General features: G+C 41.7%; 2 protein-coding genes across 2 annotated transcripts in view; one reads left to right on the plus strand and one right to left on the minus strand.

Moving 5' to 3' along the window:
- Positions 1-420: 420 nt before the first annotated feature.
- LOC140481225 (grpE protein homolog 1, mitochondrial-like) lies at positions 421-16,414 on the minus strand. The gene is made up of 4 exons (XM_072577125.1): positions 16,170-16,414; positions 10,438-10,594; positions 8,622-8,703; positions 421-1,528 (listed from the first exon to the last, which is right to left on the minus strand). The coding sequence occupies exons 1-4, from the start codon at positions 16,370-16,372 to the stop codon at positions 1,179-1,181; spliced, it is 792 nt and encodes a 263-aa protein (XP_072433226.1). The 5' UTR covers positions 16,373-16,414; the 3' UTR covers positions 421-1,178.
- Positions 16,415-16,447: 33 nt separating this feature from the next.
- The window catches only part of sorcs2 (sortilin-related VPS10 domain containing receptor 2), a 668,617-nt gene continuing 662,218 nt past the window's right edge, over positions 16,448-22,846 (plus strand). The window contains exons 1-2 of the mRNA XM_072576855.1: positions 16,448-16,775; positions 19,898-20,005. The gene's annotated coding sequence lies outside the window, so the exon portion shown is untranslated. The remainder of the gene's footprint in view (positions 16,776-19,897; positions 20,006-22,846) is intronic.

Here is a 22,846-nt window from a genome sequence, read left to right on the forward strand (position 1 = left end):
TTTAATGCCATGCTTAAAAATCTACTTATCTGCTTCTGTGCTGTCTCTCTCCCAGATCATTTGTGAATTTCACTTTAATTTTTCCAGAAGCACTCCAATGTCTAGCGATACATGAATTCAAACAGCAGAGGCAGCAACTGCTAACTTAGTCAGTTAGCAATGTGGGTTCTTTTCTCTCTCTCTCTCCTGTACTGACCTCACCATGTGCTTCCTTTGTCTGTTCTTCTCCCTTTTAAAGAAGTGCTGTTGTTTTGATATTTCTTTCCTCCAAAGTTCAAAACAATGCAACAGTAATTGCTACTCTTGGAACTCGAGGAAATCACCTCCAACACCTAAAATGCCTCAACAAAAAAGGAGCAGCTGTTACAAATATTTTTCCCGTCCTCCATCTTATAGTTTAGAATAGTTGCAAACAATTAGTTTAATTTGGTCAGATTTATTTAAATTGCGGTATCTTTAACAATTGTAGTAGTTAGCTTCTCTGTGCTTCCCACAAGTAAGGGAAATAAATTGTTCAATTATGCAATCGTTCCTTGAAATCTACAGAATATACAGGGACTAATTCCGTATATCAATTCCTGATGTTGCATTATAAGTGACACTGACACAGAAAAGGTTGGCACCTATAATTTACACATACAGGAATATTAAACTTAATATTTCATAATTTGATCAGTTTTCTAACAGTAATGCTTAAACAAATTGAATTCAATTTTGTACAATTCACAATTAAGGACTAAATGTAAAATACTAAACTGTCCACAAAGAGGACAGTTACTTACGTATTAGACCAGACAAATCGATACTTTGAACAACAGATGTTTTCCTTTATGAAAACTAGTTTAGCTTTTATAATATGAAGTGTAGAGGAAAAAAGATGTGGCAAAAGACAACTGGATAGTAATTACATTAGACTTTAAGGCCAAATGTTACATCTGAGGAAAAAATGTCTGTTGCAAACTGTGTGGGAGACAGTTAATAGATCTGAATATTTATTGATGACCAATAACTAAAACAGGAGAAAAAAAAACTAATTTCACTTGATTGTGAAACATCTTTCAAATCTGCAGACCCTCAGATTTTCTATGAGAAATTATCCTCAATTCTTCATAAACAGAAAAACAATATCCATTAGTCAAAGAGATGAACTGTATTCTACTGTTCAGTCCTAAGTATAGTTATTCTGTTCCTTTGACAACACCAACTAGTGCTGGTCGAAGGGTGCGTCCATGAAGCTTGTATCCTATCTTGGTCACCAGTGCCACTGAACCAGGCTCTTTTCCTTCCACTGGAGTGTGGAAAAGAGCTTCATGCTCATATGGATCAAATCTTGCTCCAAGAGGGTTCAACTTGATGAGACCATGCTTGCAAAACACTTTCTGAAGTTGTCCTTCAGTCATGATTAGACCTTCATAAAGACTCTTCAAGTGCGGGTTCTGTCCTGAGATCTCTTCTTTCGGCACACTTTCTGTTGCTTTTTCAAGAATATCTGCCACCTCCAACAGGTCTTTGCAGAATCCTTGAATACCTTAGAAAAGGGAAAATTACAGTCAAAACTGATGGGGTTCGAAGCAAACTGTACAAAAGCAAGCGAGAGAGAACATTTTAAATATACTAGGAAAAGAACTGTGAAAGTCATTCTAAGACAACTTTCCATTGTTAATAGCAATAGTACCACTTTACATTTCCTCAGTGCGGGTATCAATGCAGCCAAAGTTTCACGAAGTGTTTTCCTCTTTGACTTTTTGCCATTTTACCTGACAATTGTATGGACATTTCTCAAAAATCTTGACTCTTTGCCATATCATATTTGATCAGGCTAACTCAAATCAGCACATGTTAATGAATGTAACCAATGTGCAACATCATGACACCATCACCATGGTAAATTTAAGTGTGAAACTACATTTCAGAATTGGAAATAGCCTTTCTTCTACTTTTAAAGCAGTAGCTAATTTAAGCATTATGTTAAAACATCAGCTAACCTTTGCAGAATTGTTCCCATCAATAAAAGGTTTTCAGTCTAGTAGGCCTAATGGAAGCCATGTGAAATAATTCCTCAAGGATAAACAGTAATATTTCTCAGCAACTTATTACCTTATTTCCTCCTCTAAATTTAGAACTCATGACTATAGCCATTCTTACCTGAACAAGCAACTGGTCGACTTTAATTCAAAATTACAGCTAGGAAATAAATTAGATTACCTACAGTGTGGAAACAGGCCCTTTGGCCCAACAAGTCCACACCTCTCCTCTATATTTATCCCTGACGAATCCACCTAACACTACAGGCAATTTAGCATGGCCAATTCACCTAACCTGCACATCTTTGGACTGTGGGAAGAAACCGGAGCACCTGGGAGGAAACCCACGCAGACACAGGGAGAATGTGCAAACTCCACACTGTTGTCCAAGGTGGGAACTGAACCCAGGTCCCAAGTGCTGTGAGGCAGCAGTGCTAACCACTGAGCCATTGTGCTGTCCCAAAAACCACGACAGTATGGAAACAGGGCGCTTATTCTAAAGGCAAAAAACTATATATTGCAGGAGTGCTCAGCAAAACACTAAGCCTCTTCAACTTTACAAGGTCGCAAAGTTGACTCCTCCGAGCAGCAGAGTGACTCAATGGTTAGCACTGCTACCTCACAGCGCCAGGGTTTGATTCCAGCCACTGGTGCCTGTGTCTGTGTGGAGTTTGCACATTCCCCCCCCGTGTCTGCATGGGCTTCCTCCCACAGTCCCAAACCGTGCAGGTTAGGTGAATTGCCCGTGGAAAATTGTGGATTCTGGGTAATCCAAGATGGAGGACGGGAAAAATTTCTGGCTGTAAGAGCTGCTCTTTTTGAGGTGATTTCCTCTAATTCCAGGAGCAACGATTACTGTTTTAAATGCTGTTGCATTGTTTTGGAACTTTGGAAAAAACAGTCAAAACAACGACAGTTTAAAAGGGAGAAGAGCAGACAAAGGAAGCACATGGTGATGGGAGGAAGGGAGGAAGGAGGGAGAGGGGGGAGAGAGAGAGAGAGATAAGTTAATTGTTTTAAGTCTGTCCAAGAGAAAGGCTGCAGTAGTGAGTATAGTGGATTCTTGATTTGTGTGTTTTTGGAGATAAGTCTCTTGATTAAACTTAAAATATAAGCCATAGATATTAATTTAACCTGGGGCAGTAGAGGAATAAGACGGTGTTATTTTCTGGGTCTGTAGATTGCAAAGGCAATTTTTGCTCCTTCACAATGATATGTACTTCTGGTCAGATGTGGGAGTTTAAGGGTTACTGTGGATTATAACTGCCATAAATGCTGTTGGATGCGAATCTTATCAGATCGAGTGGATCGGTTGGAGATACAGATAGAAGCGATGAGGAATTTGCAACAGCAACGTATGTGATGGATGGCAGTTATGGGGGTGGGGGGGAGAGGATGTCTCAGATACAGTCACATAGATGGGTTAACTCCAGGAAGGGTAAGAGAGGTAGGCAGCTAGGGCAGGAGTCTTTTGTGGATATACCTATTTCAAACAGGTATGCTATTTTGGAAAATGTAGGGGGTGATGGATTCTCAGGGGAACGTTGCACGAACAGCCACGTTTCTGGTATTGAGACTAGCTCTAATGCAACGAGGGTTACATCGGCTTCCAAGAGATCAATTGTGTTAGGGGATTCTGTAGTCAGAGGTACAGACGGATGTTTCCGTGGCCAGCAGTGAAAAAGCAGAATGGTGTGTTGTTTCCCTGGTGCTAGGATCAAGGATGTCTCAGAGGGTGCAGAATCCTCTCACGGGGGAGAGGAGACAGCAGGAGGTCACTGTCCACATTGGAAGGGAAAAGGTTGAGACTTTGAAGGGAGATTACAGAGAGTTAGGCAGAAATTTAAAAAAGAAGGTCCTCAAGGGTAGTAATATCTGGATTATTCCCAGTGCTACAAGCTAGTGAGGGCAGGAATAGGAGGATAGAGCAGATGAATGCATGACTGAGGAGCTGGTGTATGGGAAAAGGATTCACATTTTTGGATCATTGGAATCTCTTTTGGGGTAGAAGTGACCTGTACAAGGAGGACTGATTGCATCTAAATTGGAAGGGGACTAATATACTGGCAGAGAAGTTTGCTAGAACTGCTTGGGAGGATTTAAACTAGTAAGGTGGGGGGTGGACCCAGGGAGATAGTGAGGAAAGAGATCGATCTGAGACAGGTACAGCTGAGAGCAGAAGTGAGTCACGCAGTCAGGGACAAGGCAGTAATAAATGCAGTTTAATTTATTTCAATGCAAGGAGCCTAACAGGGAAGGCAGATGAACTCAGGGCATGGTTAGGAACATAGGACTGGGCTATCATAGCAATTACGGATACACGGGCTCAGAGATGGGTAGGGCTGGCAGCTTCATGTTCCAGGATACAAATGCTACAGGAAGGATACAAAGGGAGGCAAGAGAGGAGTGGGGAGAGGCATTTTTGATAAGGGATAGCAGGGTAGTTATGGTAGGGGATTTTAACTTTCCAAACATCAACTAGGACTGCCATTGTGTTAAAGGTTTAGATGGAGAGGAATTTGTTAAGTGTGTACAAGACAATTTTCTGATTCACTATGTGGATAGACCTATGAGAGAGGGTGCAAAACTTTACCTACTCATGGGAAATAAAGCAGGGCAGGTGTCAGTGGGGGAGCACTTTGGGTCCAGCGACCATAATTCTAAAATAGTGATGGAAAAGGATAGACCAGATCTAAAAGTCGAAGTTCAAATTGGAGAAAGGCCAATTTTGATGGTATTAGACCAACGATCCCTGGAATGGTTGGTCTAACATATGAGAAATGGCTGAGGATCCTGGGATTGTATTCATTGGAGTTTAGAAGATTAAGGGGAGACTTAATAGAGACGTACAAGATAATATATGGCTTGGAAAGGATGGACGCTAGGAAATTGTTTCCGTTAGGTGGGGAGACCCGTGGACACAGCCTTAAAATTAGAGGGGGTCAATTCAGAACAGAAATGCGGAGACATTTCTTCAGCCAGAGAGTGGTGGGTCTGTGGAATTCATTGCCGCAGAGTGCAGTGGAGGCTGGGACGCTAAATGTCTTCAAGGCAGAGATTGATAATTCCTCGAGACAACAAGAATCTAAGGGCTACGGGGAGAATGTGGGTAAGTGGAGTTGAAATGCCCATCAGCCATGATTGAATGGCGGAGTGGACTCGATGGGCTGAATGGACTTACTTCCACTCCTATGTCTTATGGGTCTTAGGTTCTAAGAACTTTCGAAAGCTGATTGGAGGCAGATGATCGCAGGTAAAGGGACGGCTGGAAAATGGGAAGTCTTCAGAAATGAGATACTTCCAGAGAAAGTATATTCCTGTCAGGGTGAAAGGGAAGGCTGGTAGGTATAGAGAATGCTGGATGACTAAAGAAATTGAGGGTTTGGTTAAGAAAAAGAAGGAAGCACATGTCAGGTATAGACAGGATAGAGTGAAATCCTTACAGTATAAAGAAAGTAGGAGTATAATTAAGAGGGAAATCAGGAGGGCAAAATGGATACATGAGATAGAATGGGTAAATAGAATTAAGGAGAATCCAAAGGGTTTTTACAAATATATTAAAGGACAAAAGGGTAACTAGGGAGAGAATAGGGCCCCTCAAAGATCAGCAAGGTGGCCTTTGCGTGGAGCCACAGAAAATGGGGTAGATACTTAATGAATATTTTGCATCGGTATTTAGTGTGGAAAAGGATATGGAAGATATATAGACTGTAGGGAAATAGATGGTGACATCTTGCAAAATGTCCTGATTCGAGAGGAGGAAGTACTGGATGTCTTGAAACGGTTAAAGGTGGATAAATCCCCAGGACCTGATCAGGTGTACCCGAGAACTCTGTGGGAAGCTAGAGAAGTGATTGCTGGGCCTCTTGCTGAGACATTTGTATCAATGATAGTCACAGATAAGGTGCCGGAAGACTGGAGGTTGGCTAACGTGGTGCCACTGTTTAAGAAGGGCAGTAAAGACAAGCCAGGGAACTATAGACCAGTGAGCCTGACCTTGGTGGTGGGCAAGTTGTTGGAGAGAATCCAGAGGGCCAGGATGTAAAGTATTTGGAAAGGCAAGGACTGATTCAGGATAGTCAACTTTGTACATGGGAAATCATGTCTCACAAACTTGATTGAGGTTTTTGAAGAAGCAACAAAGAAGATTGAGGGCAGAGCAGTAGATGTGATCTATATGGACTTCAGTAAGGCATTCAACAAGGTTCCCCATGGGAGACTGATTAGCAAGGTTAGATCTCAGAATACAGGGAGAACTAGCCATTTGGATACAGAACTGGCTCCAAGGTAGAAGACAGAGGATGGTGGTGGAGGGTTGTTTTTCAGACTGGAGGCCTGTGACCAATGGAATGTCACAAGGATTAGTACTGGGCCCTCTACTTTTTGTCACTTACATAAATGATTTGGATGCAAACATAAGAGGTACAGTTAGTAAGTTTGCAGATGACACCAAAATTGGAGGTGTAGTGGACAGCAAAGAGGGTTACCTCAGATTCCAACAGGATCTAGATCAGATGGGCCAATGGGCTGAGAAGTGGCAGATGGAGTTTAATTCAGATAAATGCGAGGTGCTGCATTTTGGGAAAGCAAATCTTAGCAGGACTTATACATTTAATGGTAAGTCCTAGGGAGTGTTGCTGAACAAAGAGACCTTGGAGTGCAGGTTCATAGCTCCTTGAAAGTGGAGTTGCAGGTAGATAGGATAGTGAAGGCGGCATTTGGTACGCTTTCCTTTATTGGACAGAGTTTTGAGTACAGGAGTTGGGAGGTCATGGTGCGGCTGTACAGGACATTGGTGAGGCCACTGTTGGAATATTGCGTGCAATTCTGGTCTCCTTCCTATCGGAAAGATGTTGTGAAACTTGAAAGGGTTCAGAAAAGATTTACAAGGATATTGCCAGGGTTGGAGGATCTGAGCTATAGGGAGAGGCTGAACAGGCTGGGGCTGTTTTCCCTGGAGCGGAGGCTGACGGGTGACCTTATAGAAGTTTACAAAATTATGAGGGGCATGGATAGGATAAATAGACAGTCTTTTCCCTGGGGTCGGGGAGTCCAGAACTAGAAGGCATAAATTTAGGGTGAGAGGGGAAAGATATAAGAGACGTAAGGGGCAACTTTTTCCACGCAGAGTAGTATGTGTATGGAATGAGCTGCCAGAGGATGTCGAGGCTGATAAATGTTGCAACATTTAAGAGGCATTTGGATGGGTATACAAATAGGAAGGATTTGGAGGGATATGGGCCAGGTGCTGGCAGGTGGGACTTGATTTGGGTTGGGATATCTGGTGGGCATGGATGGGTTGGACCGAAGGGTCTGTTTCCAAGCTGTACATCTCTATGACTCTTAATTGCCCACAGGGTCCAGGGATTTATAGGCTATTTGAATTAGCCATGAGAAATGCAGGGTTACAGGGATAGAATGGGGGTGAGTCTGGTGGGATGCTCTCTGGTGGTTTGGTGTGGACTCATTGAGCCGAATGGCCTGTTTCCACACTAAGGATTCTATGATTCATAAATTATGAATGAAAGGTGTTGAGACTTCTGCTGTATGTTTAATTGCTATATATCAAATTGTACAGTTGCAGAAACAAATGCATTAAAGTAATTTTAAGGAATTATGGATCAATAAGGGCAACAGGGCCAGACTAAGTGGCAGTATTTGCAAGACAAAAATCACAATTTCCAACAAATTGAAATTTAACATTCACATCCTACTGTAATTCTGTTCCCACTAATTCTTAATCTTTAGTAAAGGCCTGACTATTGCCTGATAGGAGTAAAAAGTGACTAAATAATTGTATCTGAAATGACTTTCTTCATGAACTAAAAAGAAATATCAGCTGGATATTTCCTTGAAGGAAGTTTGATCTTGCTTTTGTCAGATTCTCTTACGTCCACAGTATCCTTTAGTGATCAGAACAGAATAGTTATGATGGTATAATAGTAATGCAACTGGATTGGCATTCCAGAGGCATGTCCTTAACCACACCACATATCTTATTCTTCAAATGCTACATAAGAAAACTAAGATAATGACTTAAAAAGCATATGGTGATTGGGAAGGTGGAGTGGAAGTGGGGGTGGGGGGAATGTCGGGGGAAGGGAGGAGTTATTTTTAAATCAGAAAAAAAAAATTGCACCCAGAGAAGTAATGGCTGGAAACCAGACGTGACTATCAGGTGGAGTTTTGGTTTCCTTTCAGCTCAATACACTAGTCTCAAAAATCACTACTCCAGAATGAAGAAATAATCTCAATACTGCCTTATTGGCATCTCTCAGCCCCATGAATCATTTCAATCATTGCTTGAAAACAAATCATTCTACTCTAACACAGCTTAAATTTAAGGTAAGGACATTCAACCCCAATAGGAAATACCTACAAACAATTTGAGCAAGAAACACATGGTATTTCCACCTTTTACTGCAGTAACTGTACTAAGAAAGCTCACGTCATGTTTTCTCAACCACAGCATACATGATAGGAGTACATCATCCCAAATATCTGACATCGACAGTTTGTAAGTGAAGGACAAGTGTATAATAAGTTAGTATAGATACCACAGTTCTAACACTGTGTCCAATCTCAAGACGTTCTTACCATATAATTTAGCTTCTTCAACCAGTTTTTGGCTCCTTTGACGTATATTTTCAGCATCTGCTAGTGCTCGTTTATACTTGTCCTGCAGAATATAGCAAGTGTTCTTATTTTTCCATATCAACTTGGCACTTTTATTTCAAAAGTTAAGCTAAATAACGACAAATTCTTATTGTATTTAAAATTTATAAAATTCACCTTCACATTCAATTGGTTAAAGCAATGACCTAAACCATACAAAATTAGGAAGGTAACATGTACAATCATTGGATTAGAGAATTGGTGCCATAAGAAAGGAACTCAATTGATATTAGCACACTGGGCTCATGAAGGGAAAATGCTTGTAAGTTTCCTTTTCATGAACACCATGTACAAATGTCCACTGGAAATGTGATACTACCGAGGGATCAAAGACTGATGGAATTCAGTTTCTAGTGTCACACAACAGGAGTTGGTCTTTCACTATTCCCTGCTCCAATATGCAATTAGATCATGGCTGATCAGCTCTCTCAATGTGCCTTCTCCATAAATCTGTCAATTTCTGTTTTGACCATACTCAATGATCTAATTGCCACAGTTCTGTGGTACAGAACTCAAAACATTCACCGGAGTAAAGAGATTACTCATCTCAATCTTAAGCAACCTAGATATATGATGTGAGCAAGTAATTAGCAAGTGTCATTTGAACTACCCTCCAGCAAAGAGCTGCCTTTTACAAGAACTTTGTGTAGCACTTCAGGTCAGCCACATTTCAGACATTACACAAAATCAGAATCAAAATTTTTTGTTACTGAGGAAAAGTACAAGAAAAAGGTCTTAAACAGGTTTACAAAATTATGAGGGGCATGGATAGGGTAAATAGACAAAGTCTTTTCCCTGGGGTTGGGGAGTCCAGAACTAGAGGGCATAGTTTAAGGGTGAGAGGGGAAACATACAAGAGAGACCTAAGAGGCAACTTTTTCATGCAGAGGGTGGTACGTGTATGGAATGAGCTGCCAGAGGAAGTGGTGGAGGCTGGTACAATTGCAACATTTAAGAGGCATTTGGATGGGTATATGAATAGGAAGGGTTTGGAGGGATATGGGCCGGGTACTGGCAGGTAGGACTAGATTGGGTTGGGCTATCTAGTCGGCGTGGACGGGTTGGACCGAAGGGTATGTTTCCATGCTGTACCCTATGACCCTATCTCAGAAACTTGAGGTTAATATATAACTACCTTTAAGTCAATCAATACAACCATAATAGAGGCTAAATTTTACATCGATTACACTTCGAATCCTTGAAGAACCAGAGACCTCTCATTTATCTCAGAGTACTCTACAGTAATTTTTCTGGGTAGTGGCAGTATCACTTGTTTCATCACTATGTCTCAGGTGGGGCCAAGTTCTACGATTTAAAATAATTCCATATTATCGATAGTGTTGTAAGTAACATACATGCCAACGATCTCCACTTAGGCCAGTAACAGCATGGCCTGGTTCCAGCACTAGTACACAAAAATCATTCAAAAAAGTGTTAATTGTGCTCTTCAAAATTGCAGTACCGAACTCCACTTGTTCAAAGCACCGAGCCCACCCCCGCAACATCCCTCACAAACTGAAAACAAGTTTGTTCAAACATTGTGAAAACAGATATAGCAATTTTCATAATATTTCCAACATTCACATGTGCTCATAGACAAGTGGAAAATACAAGGAGTAAGTAAGATCCAGCATAATCTGTCTTGCATGGTCGAAATATTAGTGTCCTAGAACAACGTATCCCAACTAATCACCTTCTAACCTAGAATTAATGCAAAGTTTAGTTAGTTTATGCTTACTGTAAGGTCCTTCAGTTGCTCCTCCAACTTATTCTTTTCCTCCACAAGTATCTTCTCTGCTGGGCTGGGTTCTGCTTTGTCTGCATTCCGAGTCTGGCTTTGGTCATCATCATAGCTTTGTCCAGTGTTTTTCTGTCGAGTTGCTGTACAGAAAAATCTAAGGAACATTTAAAGTTCTCTTTTAAAGAAGCATTTCAAAAAGAGGAGAGAGCTTTAAAAAAGACAGGAGGTAATATTTTTTTTTACACAGGTGGTTTCAGTGTCGAATGAACTTACTGAGGAAGTAGGGGATGAAGGTATAATTACAACATTTAAAATCCATTTGGATGGATACGTGAATAGGAAAGGTTTATAGGGAAACAGGCCAGTAGCAGGTAGGTGGGACTAGTTTAGTTTGGGATTATATTCGGTATGAACTGGTTGGACTCTCTGATGTCTGACTCTCTGATGAAGAATATTTAAGAATTAAGCTGAGGTCTAACTAAAATTATTGCAATCAACACATTCACAGTAATGGAGAGAATTATAACTACACTAACTGATTATTTTTTCTGGAACTAGACAACCACTATCAATTGGTAGTAATGGAGTTAGAAATTAATTAATTTTCAGTTCAGAGCTTGCTTAGGTTTGTATTGTAAATGTTGCATTTTAAAACATGACATTGCATTAAGGTTGGTCATTCTCGTTTTCTCAAATGTGCCTTCATTCATCTGAAGGCCTTCAGGGATAATTGGACAGTAGTTCATCCTAATGGCAGTTTTTCATGCTCCAGCTTAGACAATATATCCAATCTAAACCAACATTCAAATTTACAACTTCTAGCAAGGGTCAGTCATAAGCATTCAGAAGCTCTGAACAGAAAAATAGGTAGAGATCATCTGTGAGTCCTGCTGTCTGCGCAAGATTGACCTAAGCAAGTCATGGAGTAAGGAGGAACTGTGTCAGACTACAGAATCCATAGTTTTGGTAGCTGTGATGGGATGAGACTGCCCCGAAGGTTAGTCTGGAATGCTAACCTTCAGAGCAAGGCAGAATATTACTTTCACTTTGAAGGTAAGAAACATGGGTCTGAAACAATTACCCTTAAAAATATTCAATGATACTAATTTGTTCAAGGTTTGCGTAAAGATTTGAAGCTCGGATGCTGGTTGCAGTTGCAGTGGGTATGCTCGCCAAGCTTGGAAGTTGGTTTGCAGACATTTCGTCCCCTTTCTACATGACATCATCAGTTCTGTGGAGCCTCCTATGAAGCTCTCCTGGACTGCATTGGTTGGAATTTATTTGGTTTTGTTGCAAGCATGCAAAACTTAAATTCCAAACAACACAGTACAGCAGAACTACACAGGAGGCTCCACAGCACTGAGGATTTCACCTAGAAAGGGGATGAAACATCTACAAACCAATTTCGCAGCTCAGCAGATATACCTACAATGCCAATTTGTGCTTTTCATAATTACAGCAATAAAAAGCAAAATGTTGCAAAGAATGACTAAAAATGGATAAAGGAAATTAAGGAGTAAAGAGCCAGCAAGAGCTTCTACAAGTGATTGATCCCTTAGAGGAAATGACTGGGACATTAATGAGAAACAATGGCAGAGATTTTGAGAAAATGGATCTTACTTCACAGTAGAAAATATTAAAAAACTATGCAATACTCAAGGAAAATGAGGTGGCATAAAGAAATAAACTTAAAGGAATCTTGATCAAAATAAAAGGACTAGGTAAACAAATCATTCTAGTAACCACCACCAACCCTGGACATAGCTGCACCCTCGGGTGAACTGAATTCAAAATTCTTTGAATCTGAAAGGGTTGAGAAGATTGGACAACCCTCTATTTAAGAAAGAAAGACGACCAAATGAAAGAAAGTACTGGCAAGTTAGCCTATAATCAGGCATTAGGAAAATATTGAAATGGATTAAGGTCAGAACCAGAATAGAAAAGAATAAAATCCCTACAGTGTGGAAACTGGCCCTTCTGCCCAACAAGTCCACACCCAGACCCATACCGTATTATCCTATATTTACCCCTGACTAATGTACCTAACATATACATCCCTGAATACTATGAGCAATTTAGCACGGCCAATTCACCCAACTTGCACATCTTTGGACAGAGAGGAAACCCACACAAACACGGGGAGAATGTGCAAGCTCCACACAGACAGTCACCAGAGGTTGGAATTGAACCTCGGTCCCTGGCACTGAGGCAGGAGTGCTAACCACTGAACTGACATGCCACCCTGAGCAGCAAATCATAGTATATGTAACCAGAGTAAACGTGGATTTATGAAACGGAAATCATGTCTGTCAATTTATTTGAGGATGGGCTGCAACGTGGCAGATGGAGTTCAATCTGGATAAATGTGAGATATTGCATTCTGGTACAACAAACAAGGGTAGGGCTTATACAACTAATGGTAGGGCCTTTGGTAGTGTTGTATAACAGAAGAACCTAGGATTCACGTACCTAATTCTTTGATACTTGAGTCACACATAGACAAGGTGGTCAAAAAGGCATTTGGCACACTTGCCTTCATTGCTCAGTTGTTTTAGTATAGGAGTTGGGAAGTCATGTTGAGGTTGTACGAGTCAGGAGCAAGCAGGTGGGATTCGTTTAGTTTGGAATTATATCTGGAATGGACAGGTTGGACAGAAACGTCTGCTTCCATGCTATATGACTGTGTAATGAGCAAGGTGAATAAGGACATTTGATAATGCGCTATATAAAATGTTAATGCACAAGATTTGAATTCATGCTAGGGGAAATATTAGTATGAATAGGGGACTGGGCAAATAACAGGAAACAGTTGAGATAAATGGGTCATTTCCAAATTTGGAATTCCAGTTAATAGTATTAATTGGATGCATGGACAAAGTGATGTAGCCCAATTTGCTGACAATACAAAGATAAATAAGAAAGCGAGTTACAAGGATGCAAAGGATCTACAAAAGTCAGTCAGCAAAAATGGCAGATGACATATTGGTAAAATTTAGGTTATCCATTTTGATAGGAAGTAAAGTTATCCAAACACCTAGATTGTGTCAAACATTCCAGTCGAGGAACCTATGTCCCATTGTACGCAAAATATGAAAAGCTAGTATATATGTGCAGTAAGTAATAAAGGCAAACAGAATATTGACCTTTACTGCAATGGCCTAGAACACAAAGTAGGAAGCCTTGCTACAGCCGTACAAGGCATTATTTAAACCTAGAATATGCACAGTATGTAGCTGTGGATTCATTTTAAGGATTTACAACAAATTTTATTTTATCTGACATTTTACAAACTGGAACTCTTGATAAGCTGGCAAAAGTTATAAACCTGAAATCTGGAAGTTTACTGTAATATCGCAATCTCAGTGATGTCCGAGCAGTCAGTTGAAGGCGAGTGAGAAGGCTCTCTGCCATTAAGTTTTATTTAAGGCAAAGTTTTGTTGTTATTTAAGTGATTTATGCTGTAAGTAAAGTATAACAGTGATGTATATATCCCCTGCATTTTTACATTGATGTGGTCTTCTTGATCAACCAAAATATTTGATCAACAAGTACTCTCCTGGTCCCATAGGTGTCAGTTAATAAAACTTTTGCTGGACTTGCATTGGAGGCACATCAGAGAATGTTTATGGTTGAGAGCTGGGGTGAAGGGTATGCTATGAGTGAAGAATGAATGAGAACAATGCAACAGAGTTACACATTAGCAGCAGTGACTTTCTTTCCCCTATCCTGAACAACAAAATGACTGGAATACTAATTAATTTTCATTGAACAGCTTATGGAGGGCTAGTGGATGCAAAGATTGGGATAGGCTGTGCTATATTTTAAAATCGGACTCATCATAAAAACATTTGAGCATTTTGAAAAGAATGGACAACTAATGAACACAGTAGTACTGACAGATAAGAGATACAAGAACAGGACAGAGCCATCAGGGGAGTGAGGGAGTGCAGCGTAGGTTCACGAGGTCAATTCCTGGAATGGCAGGATTGCCTTACACGGAAAGACTGAAGCGACTGGGCTTGTATACCCTTGAGTTTAGAAGACTGAGGGGGGATCTGATTGAAACATATAGGCTTATGAAAGGACTGGACACTCTGGCAGGAGGGAACATATTTCCGTTGATGGGGGAGTGCCGAACCAGAGGACACAACTTAAAAATACGGGGTAGACCATTTAGGACAGAGATGAGAAGAAACTACTTCACCCAGAGAGTGGTGGCTGTGTGGAATGCTCTGCCCCAGAGGGCAGTGGAGGCCCAGTCTCTGGATTCTTTTAAGAAAGAATTGGATAGAGCTCTTAAAGATAGTGGAGTCAAGGGGTATGGAGATAAGGCTGGAACAGGATACTGATTAGGAATGATCAGCCATGATCATATTGAATGGCGGTGCAGGCTCGAAGGGCAGAATGGCCTACTCCTGCATCTATTGTCTATTGTCTAAGGCATTCAAATGTAGCAGGGTCAAAGCACTCTGCAGATGGACTAGCATTTCCCGGTCAATTTTGTACATCTTTTAAATACAACTTTAAAAAGAAAATTCTTACCTAGAATCAAAGTATCTTAAAACACTACAGTAAAACTGCAGGCCCAAGGACAACAAGGAAAACTGCAGGCCCACCATGCGTGGGTGGCACAGTGGTTAGCACTGCTGCCTCACAGCGCCAGAGACCCGGGTTCAATTCCCGCCTCAGGTGACTGACTGTGTGGCGTTTGCACATTCTCCCAGTGTCTGTGTGGGTTTCCTCCGGGTGCTCCGGTTTCCTCCCACAATCCCAAAAATGTGCAGGTTAGGTGAATTGACCATGCTAAATTGTCCATAGTGTTAGGTAAAAGGGTAAATGTAGGAGTATGGGTCTGGGTGGTATATGCTTCGGCAGGTCGGTGTGGACTTGTTGGGCCGAAGGGCCTGTTTCCACACTGTAAGTAATCTAATCTAACAAATATTGAGAAGGGAGCATTGAGATGATGCAACATTGAGCATATGCTCAAAGCTATTAAAACCAAAGAACCATGCTCTTTGCTGTACAGAATCATATAACGCCTGCAGTTCAGGTATAGGTCATTCATTCCAACGAGTTTGACCGAATCTCAAGAGCATCATCCCTGTGATCCACATGGATTTTTTTTAAAAACTGCACATCCGCGGACACTACGAGGCAATTTTTAGCAACAGCACAGCTAATCCACCGAACCTGCACCTGGAGGAAACCCACACGGACGCAGGGAGAACGTGCGAACTCCACACAGAAACTTCACCCAAAGCTGAATCCCTGGCGCAGCGAGGCAGCACTGCTGATCATTGATTTGCATTTTATAAGTTACATATCTACTGGACTCCAGACAGTTTAACGGCAGCTCAATGTTTCAGAAGGAAATGGACGTGAATAGACGGGGGAGGGGGGAGAGGGGGAGAGGGGGAGAGGGGAGAGGGGAAAGAGGAGGCGGGAGGGACGCATAGGATGGAGGGATGAATCAGAAAGGAGTTCAGAAGGGGATGAGGCTGTACGAATTGCAGAGAGACACAGAAGAGCCAGCGGGAGAATGTGAAGGCCGAGACCCGGAACGTACAGGAATCAGTCAGTCAATGAAAACGGGTCGGAGTGACTGGGGAAGAGAGAGATCATCAGGGCTGGGAACACGGAGGCTTGCAAATTTTTTTTTGAAACGGAGTCCCAGCGCCTCGGGGGAAGAAAAAAAAGAGACGGGGGCGGACTGGCCTGCGATCACTAACCTGTGGACGGCGAAGCCGCTGCCGTTCCAGCCCGAGCAGGCTCTGACCGCCGCGGAGAGCGCGAGGTCCCTACCCCGGCCCGGGCAGGGTGTAACGGCCGCGGAGAGCGCGAGGCCCCTTCCCCGCCCCGGGCAGGGTCTTAAAGTCAGCGCGAGACGGCCTCCGGCCCGTAGAACTCGCGCTCCCCTCTCCGCCATGGCCATCACCGACGTCGCTGTGGATTACGTCACGGCATTGACCAATCAAGTGCCTCTTCCTTGTTCGTGTTCCATCACACAGTCAGCGCGCGGTCTCGACTTCGACAGTTGATAGCAGGCGGGAGAAATCGAGCTCGAGCAACCGATTAATCATCTAAACGAGCGATCGCTTCACGTTGAAACGTTCAAAGACGGACCACCAGATCTAGGTTTCTCTCCAAACGGCTCACCATCCTGACTTAGAAATACATAACTTCATTTCAGTGTTGATAGGTCAAAATCCTGGAAGTCTCTCCCTAACAATTTCATGTTCAGTTTCAGGGGGAGAAACTTCTGGAGTTAAAGAAACCTAATTATATAGGCATGAAGATAGATTTTATCCTAGTGGACTGGGCAGGAAGACTAAAAGGTAGGATGATAGTTGGTGAGCAGTGGCAGTGTTTAAAGAGATATTGAGTTCCACACACCTAAGATATACTCCAGTGAGTAAAAAGGATTATAAGATGAGGAAATACATCCAAACAAATTAAAGACTGCTAAATAGGAACCATTTAAAAGATACAAAAGAAAGAGCAAAGGTAAATTATGCAAGAAAACTAGTAGAAAATGCAAGCTAAAAACAGATAGCTGAAGCTTTTGTAGCATATAAAAGGGAAGAAAATAGCTAAAGCGAATGTTGGTCCCTTGGAGTATGAGGCACGGGAGTTAACAGTGGGCCACCAGAAATGGCAAAGATGCTAAATCAATACTTTACCTCAGTTTTCAGGGTGGAGGACACACGTACCATTCCAATACTAATAAGTAATGCATAGGTTATAGAAAAAAAGGAACTTAAAATAATCATTATAATTAGGACAAGAAAGTACTGAGCAAACTGTTATAATTGAAGGCCTAGGATCTGGTAGCTTATATTGTAGGATTTTAAAGGAAATGGTAGCAGATATATTGGATCCAATATGCTAAAACAATGCCATTATTCAAAAAGACACGGAGGAAGAAAGTAAGAAACCATAGACCAGTTATGATTTGGAGATGCTGGTGTTGGACTGGGGTGTACAAAGTTAAAAAATCACACAACACAAGGTTATAGAACAACAGGTTTAATTGGAAGCACACTAGTTTTTGGAGCGTCGCTCCTTCATCAGGTGGCAGTGGAGGGTTCAATCCTAACACAGAATTTATAGCAAAAATTTGTAGTGTGATGTAACTGAAATTATACATTGAAAAATTGATTGTCTGTTAAGCCTTTCATCTGTTAGAATACCGTGATAATTTCACTTCTTTCATGTGTAAATCACAAAACCTTTTTTTAAAAAGTTGCATTCTCGGGTTAGCTGTTAACAATGGTGATAGCTAGACAGTATGTTGAAGGTGTTAGCCCACTGTGTTCTCTGTCTATGCCATGATGTTTAGATTGATTCTAATCTAAAAAGTGAGATAACGGAGTTTTACATGAATTCATGCAGTTTTTCAGCTCAAAGTTCTACATGAATGCATGCAGTTTTAGAGCAAAGTACAATGTAATCCTGAAAGTACAAATTCACCCCACAAAATGTATGTGTGCATGTGGGTCTTTGTCTGTCTGTGTGCGTGTGTCTGTCTGGGTTGGGGGTTGTGAGTGTGAGAAAATGTATGTGTGTGTGTAGTGAGTGCGGGTCGGTGTGGACTTGTTGGGCCGAAGGGCCTGTTTCCACACTGTAAGTAATCTAATCTAATCTAACAAATATTGAGAAGGGAGCATTGGATTCCAAGAATTTCTGAACAACAGATGTTAAACTATGGTTAAAAATCTATGGTTAAAAATCACACAACACCAGGTTATAGTCCAACAGGTTTAATTGGAAGCACACTGGCTTTCAGAGCGTCGCTCCTTCATCAGGTGGTAGTGGAAGGCTCAATCCTAACACAGAATTTATAGCAAAAATTTACAGTGTGATGTAACTGAAATTATACATTGAAAAATTGATTGTCTGTTAAGCCTTTCATCTGTTAGAATACCGTGATAATTTCACTCCTTTCATGGGTAAATCACAAAATGGCATGGTGGTACAGTGGTTAGCACTGCTGCCTCACAGCACCAGAGACCTGGGTTCAATTCCTGCCTCAGGCGACTCTCTGTGTGGAGTTTGCACATTCTCCCCGTGTCTGTGCGGGTTTCCTCCCACAATCCAAAAATGTGCAGGTTAGGTGAATTGGCCATGCTAAATTGCCTATAGTGTTAAGTGAAGGGGCAAATGTAGGGGAATGGGTCTGGGTGGGTTGTGCTTTGGTGGGTCAGTGTGGACTTGTTGGGCCGAAGGTTGGAATGCCATGCTTCTAGGAATTCTCGCGTGTGTCTCTGTTTGGCTTGACCTAGGATGGATGTGTGGTCTCTGTCAAAGTGGTGTCCTTCCTCATCTGTATGTGAAGATAAGATTGAGAGTGGGTAATGTCTTTTTGTGGCTAGTTGATGTTCCTGTATCCTGGTGGCTAGTTTTCTGCCTGTTTGTCCAATGTAGTGTTTGTTACAGTTCTTGCAAGGTATTTTGGAACAGACCTTTGTTTTGCTCGTTAAAAAAAAGAATGGGTTCCCAATGAACACAGTCTGCCAATTTCTCAGCAACAAACCCAAACAAGCAGACAAAATATGTGCAGAAACCCTAGCCACTCTTCCCTACGTCAAAGACATCTCGGAAATGACTGCCAGACTACTCAGACCTCTTGGCATCATGGTAACCCACAAGCCCACCAACATACTAAAACAACAGCTAATGAACTTATACAGGCAACAAGCAATTCTGGAAAGAATTAGGAGAGGAGGTGACCAACTGTGAGGTCCGTTGTAGAAACTAAATGCAGTCCTCCTGACATGCTCCTGACTGCCAGTGCAAGATCCTGGGTTTTTTTGTATTCATACATGGAATGTGAACATAGCTGGCTGGGCAAGTCTCAATGGCTCATCCCTTGAGAAGGTGGTGAGCCACCTTGAACCACAGCAGTCCATTTGGTGTCAATACACCCACAAAACCACTGGGTAGAGAGTACCATGATTTTGAGCTAGTGGCACTGAAGGAATGAAAATATATTTCCAAGTCAGTATGGTAAATGACTTGGAGGGGAATCTGCACCAGTGATGTTTAATTATATCTGCTGCCCTAGTCCATTTAGATGGTAGTAGTTGTAGATTTGGAAGGTACTCGTGTCAGAAACCTGAGTAAATTTCAGAAGTGCCTCTTACAAATATACACAGTGCTGCTACTGAGCATCAGTGGAGGAGAGACTAAATATTTGTAGATGTGGTGCCAATATTGCATTTCAGCAAAGGGTCTCTCATAGGGTCATGACTAATTTATACCTGTGAGAGGGTGACTATGCCAAGTGGATTGGCTTTCACGATACATGGGAGTTGAAGCCAAAATGTTTAAAGTTTGCATAATTTTTCTACTTCGATGCAGCACGTGAATGAGAGGCTAGCATGTGTAATAGGAATGCATCCAGGCAAGGAGCGAAGTTTCACTTAATATGTTGCTAACTCCACATGTTGTTATGCAGGTCAAACAGATGTAATTCCAGAGAGAAAGCCAAGATGGAGTGCAGTGTCTATTTCTGGAATCATCCACTGACCTGAGGAGCCTTTTCATTCTGCGGGAAAGGAGGGAGGTAAGGCAATAGCAGATGATGATGCGGTAATGACCCGCTAAAGGATGTAGGGACAACTATGCTGGTTTTAGGATATGAGCACAAGGGAGGCAGGTGAGAAAACATGATGTGCTCACCTTGTGGTGATGCACTTCTGTTTGTTCTCTAGTTTAAGGGCATGTCCATCCAAAGACCAAACTATAGTCAATGAAAGAACCAGAGGACTTCTCCTCTGGTCAAATAGACCAATTCCCCGGAAGATGTACTGTCACCTGCTTCATCAGCAATTTCCGTGAGCATAGTTACAAGAACATGGTCTGCAGATATGTCACATGTACAATCAGAGTCACTATTTGGTGAACATATATCTTAGAAGCTGAGGGAAGGTGTGACAGACAATTGTCCTTACAGTCTGGGGAGTGCTGAAGGTCAGGCCCCTTCATAAGCCCCAAACCGATGAAGGGCCTGTGTCTACTAGATTTACAGAAAAGCTGAGTAGCAAATATTTTAGTGATCCCAGAGGTCACGCACAACATTGCACACTCGATTGCAGAGTTCAGCCAAGTCATGATTCTGCCATGTTTATGGGAAGCGAGCGCATGACTTGCTTGATGGAAAGCTTGGCAAACACCATGGAGACCAAGTCCACGCTTGTAGTTCATGACATGCTTTTCATCCATCTAGTCATGGACTCAGTGCAGCAGTGACTAAGCGAAAAGGGGACAAGGCAGCTTGAGCTTCTTCCAGTTGCCCCTTCACTTCAGGAAGGTGCCATTGACTTGATGGATACTCGAGAGTTTATTCTGAGGACATCCCCAACATTAGTGAGGCTCTTCAACATTCACCACATTAGCTCAAATAATTGTGGTCAAGGTAGATGATGAATATATATCAATGCAGAAGTCTAATGCTTCCAAGGCTTCCTACCTCGAGAGGACAGATGCTATGATCATCAAAGCTAATTGGGAACAAGGCCAAGCAGTTTACCTTTATCTCGGCTGCTTATATTGGTTTAACATCAAGACACTTGGTCGGAAAAGGAAACTTGAAACATCATGAGTACAAAGGTGACATGGGTGTTTTATTTTTATATAACACTTGTAAATAATGCACAATACATTCACGGTCATTATTTTTGGAGAGTAGCTTAGAGAGCTAAATGTAATGGCATGCCTTGAGGTTAAGAGGATTGCAGAATGTTTTTATTGTAGAATATATTTTTTGCACTTGTGGATATTCAATGATGAGTGCACGTGTGAGTTTCCTGTTTTGCACTTGCCAGTCCGTAAGTCATGACTTATCATGCAAGCTCAGCTTGTCCTCTCTTCCATGCACCATAAAGGAAATTGTGCAAAATATCTCTCAAGTGGGATAATTTAATGTGCAGGTACACTCAAATCAATGTAAAGATAGGGAGTGATCATATTTATTGGTCATGGTTTGCTATAGATGTGTGTTCAAGTGCTGCATAGGTGCCTTCTGTATCACTATCAACTGAAGTCACAGAGATGTACGGCACGGAAACAGACCCTTCGATCTAACTGTTTATGCTGATCAGATATCCTAACCTAATCCAGTCCCATTTCCCAGCACTTGGCTCATATCCCTCTAAACCCTTTCTATTCATATACCTATCCAGATGCCTCTTTAATGTTGTAACTGTACCAATCTCGACCACTTCCTCTGGCAGCACATTCCAGACACTCTCCACACTCTGCGTGAAAAAGTTGCCCCTTAGGTCTCTTTTATATCTTTCCCCTCTCACCCTAAACCTATGCCCTCTAGTTCTGGACTCGCCCACTTTTATCACCCAAGATCTAGCTGTCAACTGGGATGGTTCTCAAATCTTATTGAGCAACTCTCATTTATTGCAAACCTGTTGAATATTTTGAAGTATAAAATCCTTTGAGATTGATAAATGCAGCTGCCTTATCCTGATAAGCTCAAATGATCATATGGGTGCAGTTGATGAGTGCTTGAAGGCTAGTGATTTTGCAGCCTGCCTGACATCAACTGTGGAAAAAAATGTACTAACTCATTGGCTTGCTGGAAGAGGGTATCTGTCACTTTGATGCATCTGTCTTGTAGAATTTGATATATATATATTATATATATGTCACTGCTGCCCCTGGAATCCTTTGCTTGCGAAAACATTCAGTACTGCAATAGTCTTGAAGTCCACTGGCATAGGGCTTCCATCCAAACCAGCTGGCTTCAGGTTTTGATGAAAAGTGCCATGTATCTGACCATGTTTTGGGACATCCTGGGTCATCTTTGACATTGCCTTTCTGATATCTGAAGGTAGTTTGTTCTGGTTTGGAAGACATGTTGAATTCCCTGTCTCCTATACTTTTCCTAGATGGCTTCATCCAGTACTACCTGCTTCTTTTTTTGTGTGGCAAGAACTCTCCTTTGTCACATCCATTCTTCTTCTCATTGTTACAGGAATATTTAATGTATGGGATCCATAATTATTTCAACATTTGAACTACGTTCTTTTATGTAGAAAGTAAGTAAGTGAGATCTGTAGTGTGTCCATGGCTACCTTCCATAGCTCAGATGAACAGTGAGATTTTCAAATGATTGCATTGTTCACGACCAATATCCAAGCAATGTGCATTTTGTTCTTCCCACTTTGATCTTCAATTCTGGCAGCCAGACAGAAGCTCGCAGACATTTTGAGAAAATGACCAGATTTGAAATTGAAGCTGTTAGCCCCCTCCTGTTACCTTCAAACTTGTTCCAATAAACCTTTTTTTTCTTTATAATCCTTCAACTGCACATATTATTTTGAATTTATAACCACCTAATTCCATGTGGCATTTCTCTGGTCTCAGCCTAGACCCATTTCCATTGGCATTC

This window comes from Chiloscyllium punctatum, chromosome 1, assembly GCF_047496795.1.
Source record: "Chiloscyllium punctatum isolate Juve2018m chromosome 1, sChiPun1.3, whole genome shotgun sequence".
NCBI classification, from domain to species: Eukaryota; Metazoa; Chordata; class Chondrichthyes; order Orectolobiformes; family Hemiscylliidae; genus Chiloscyllium; species Chiloscyllium punctatum.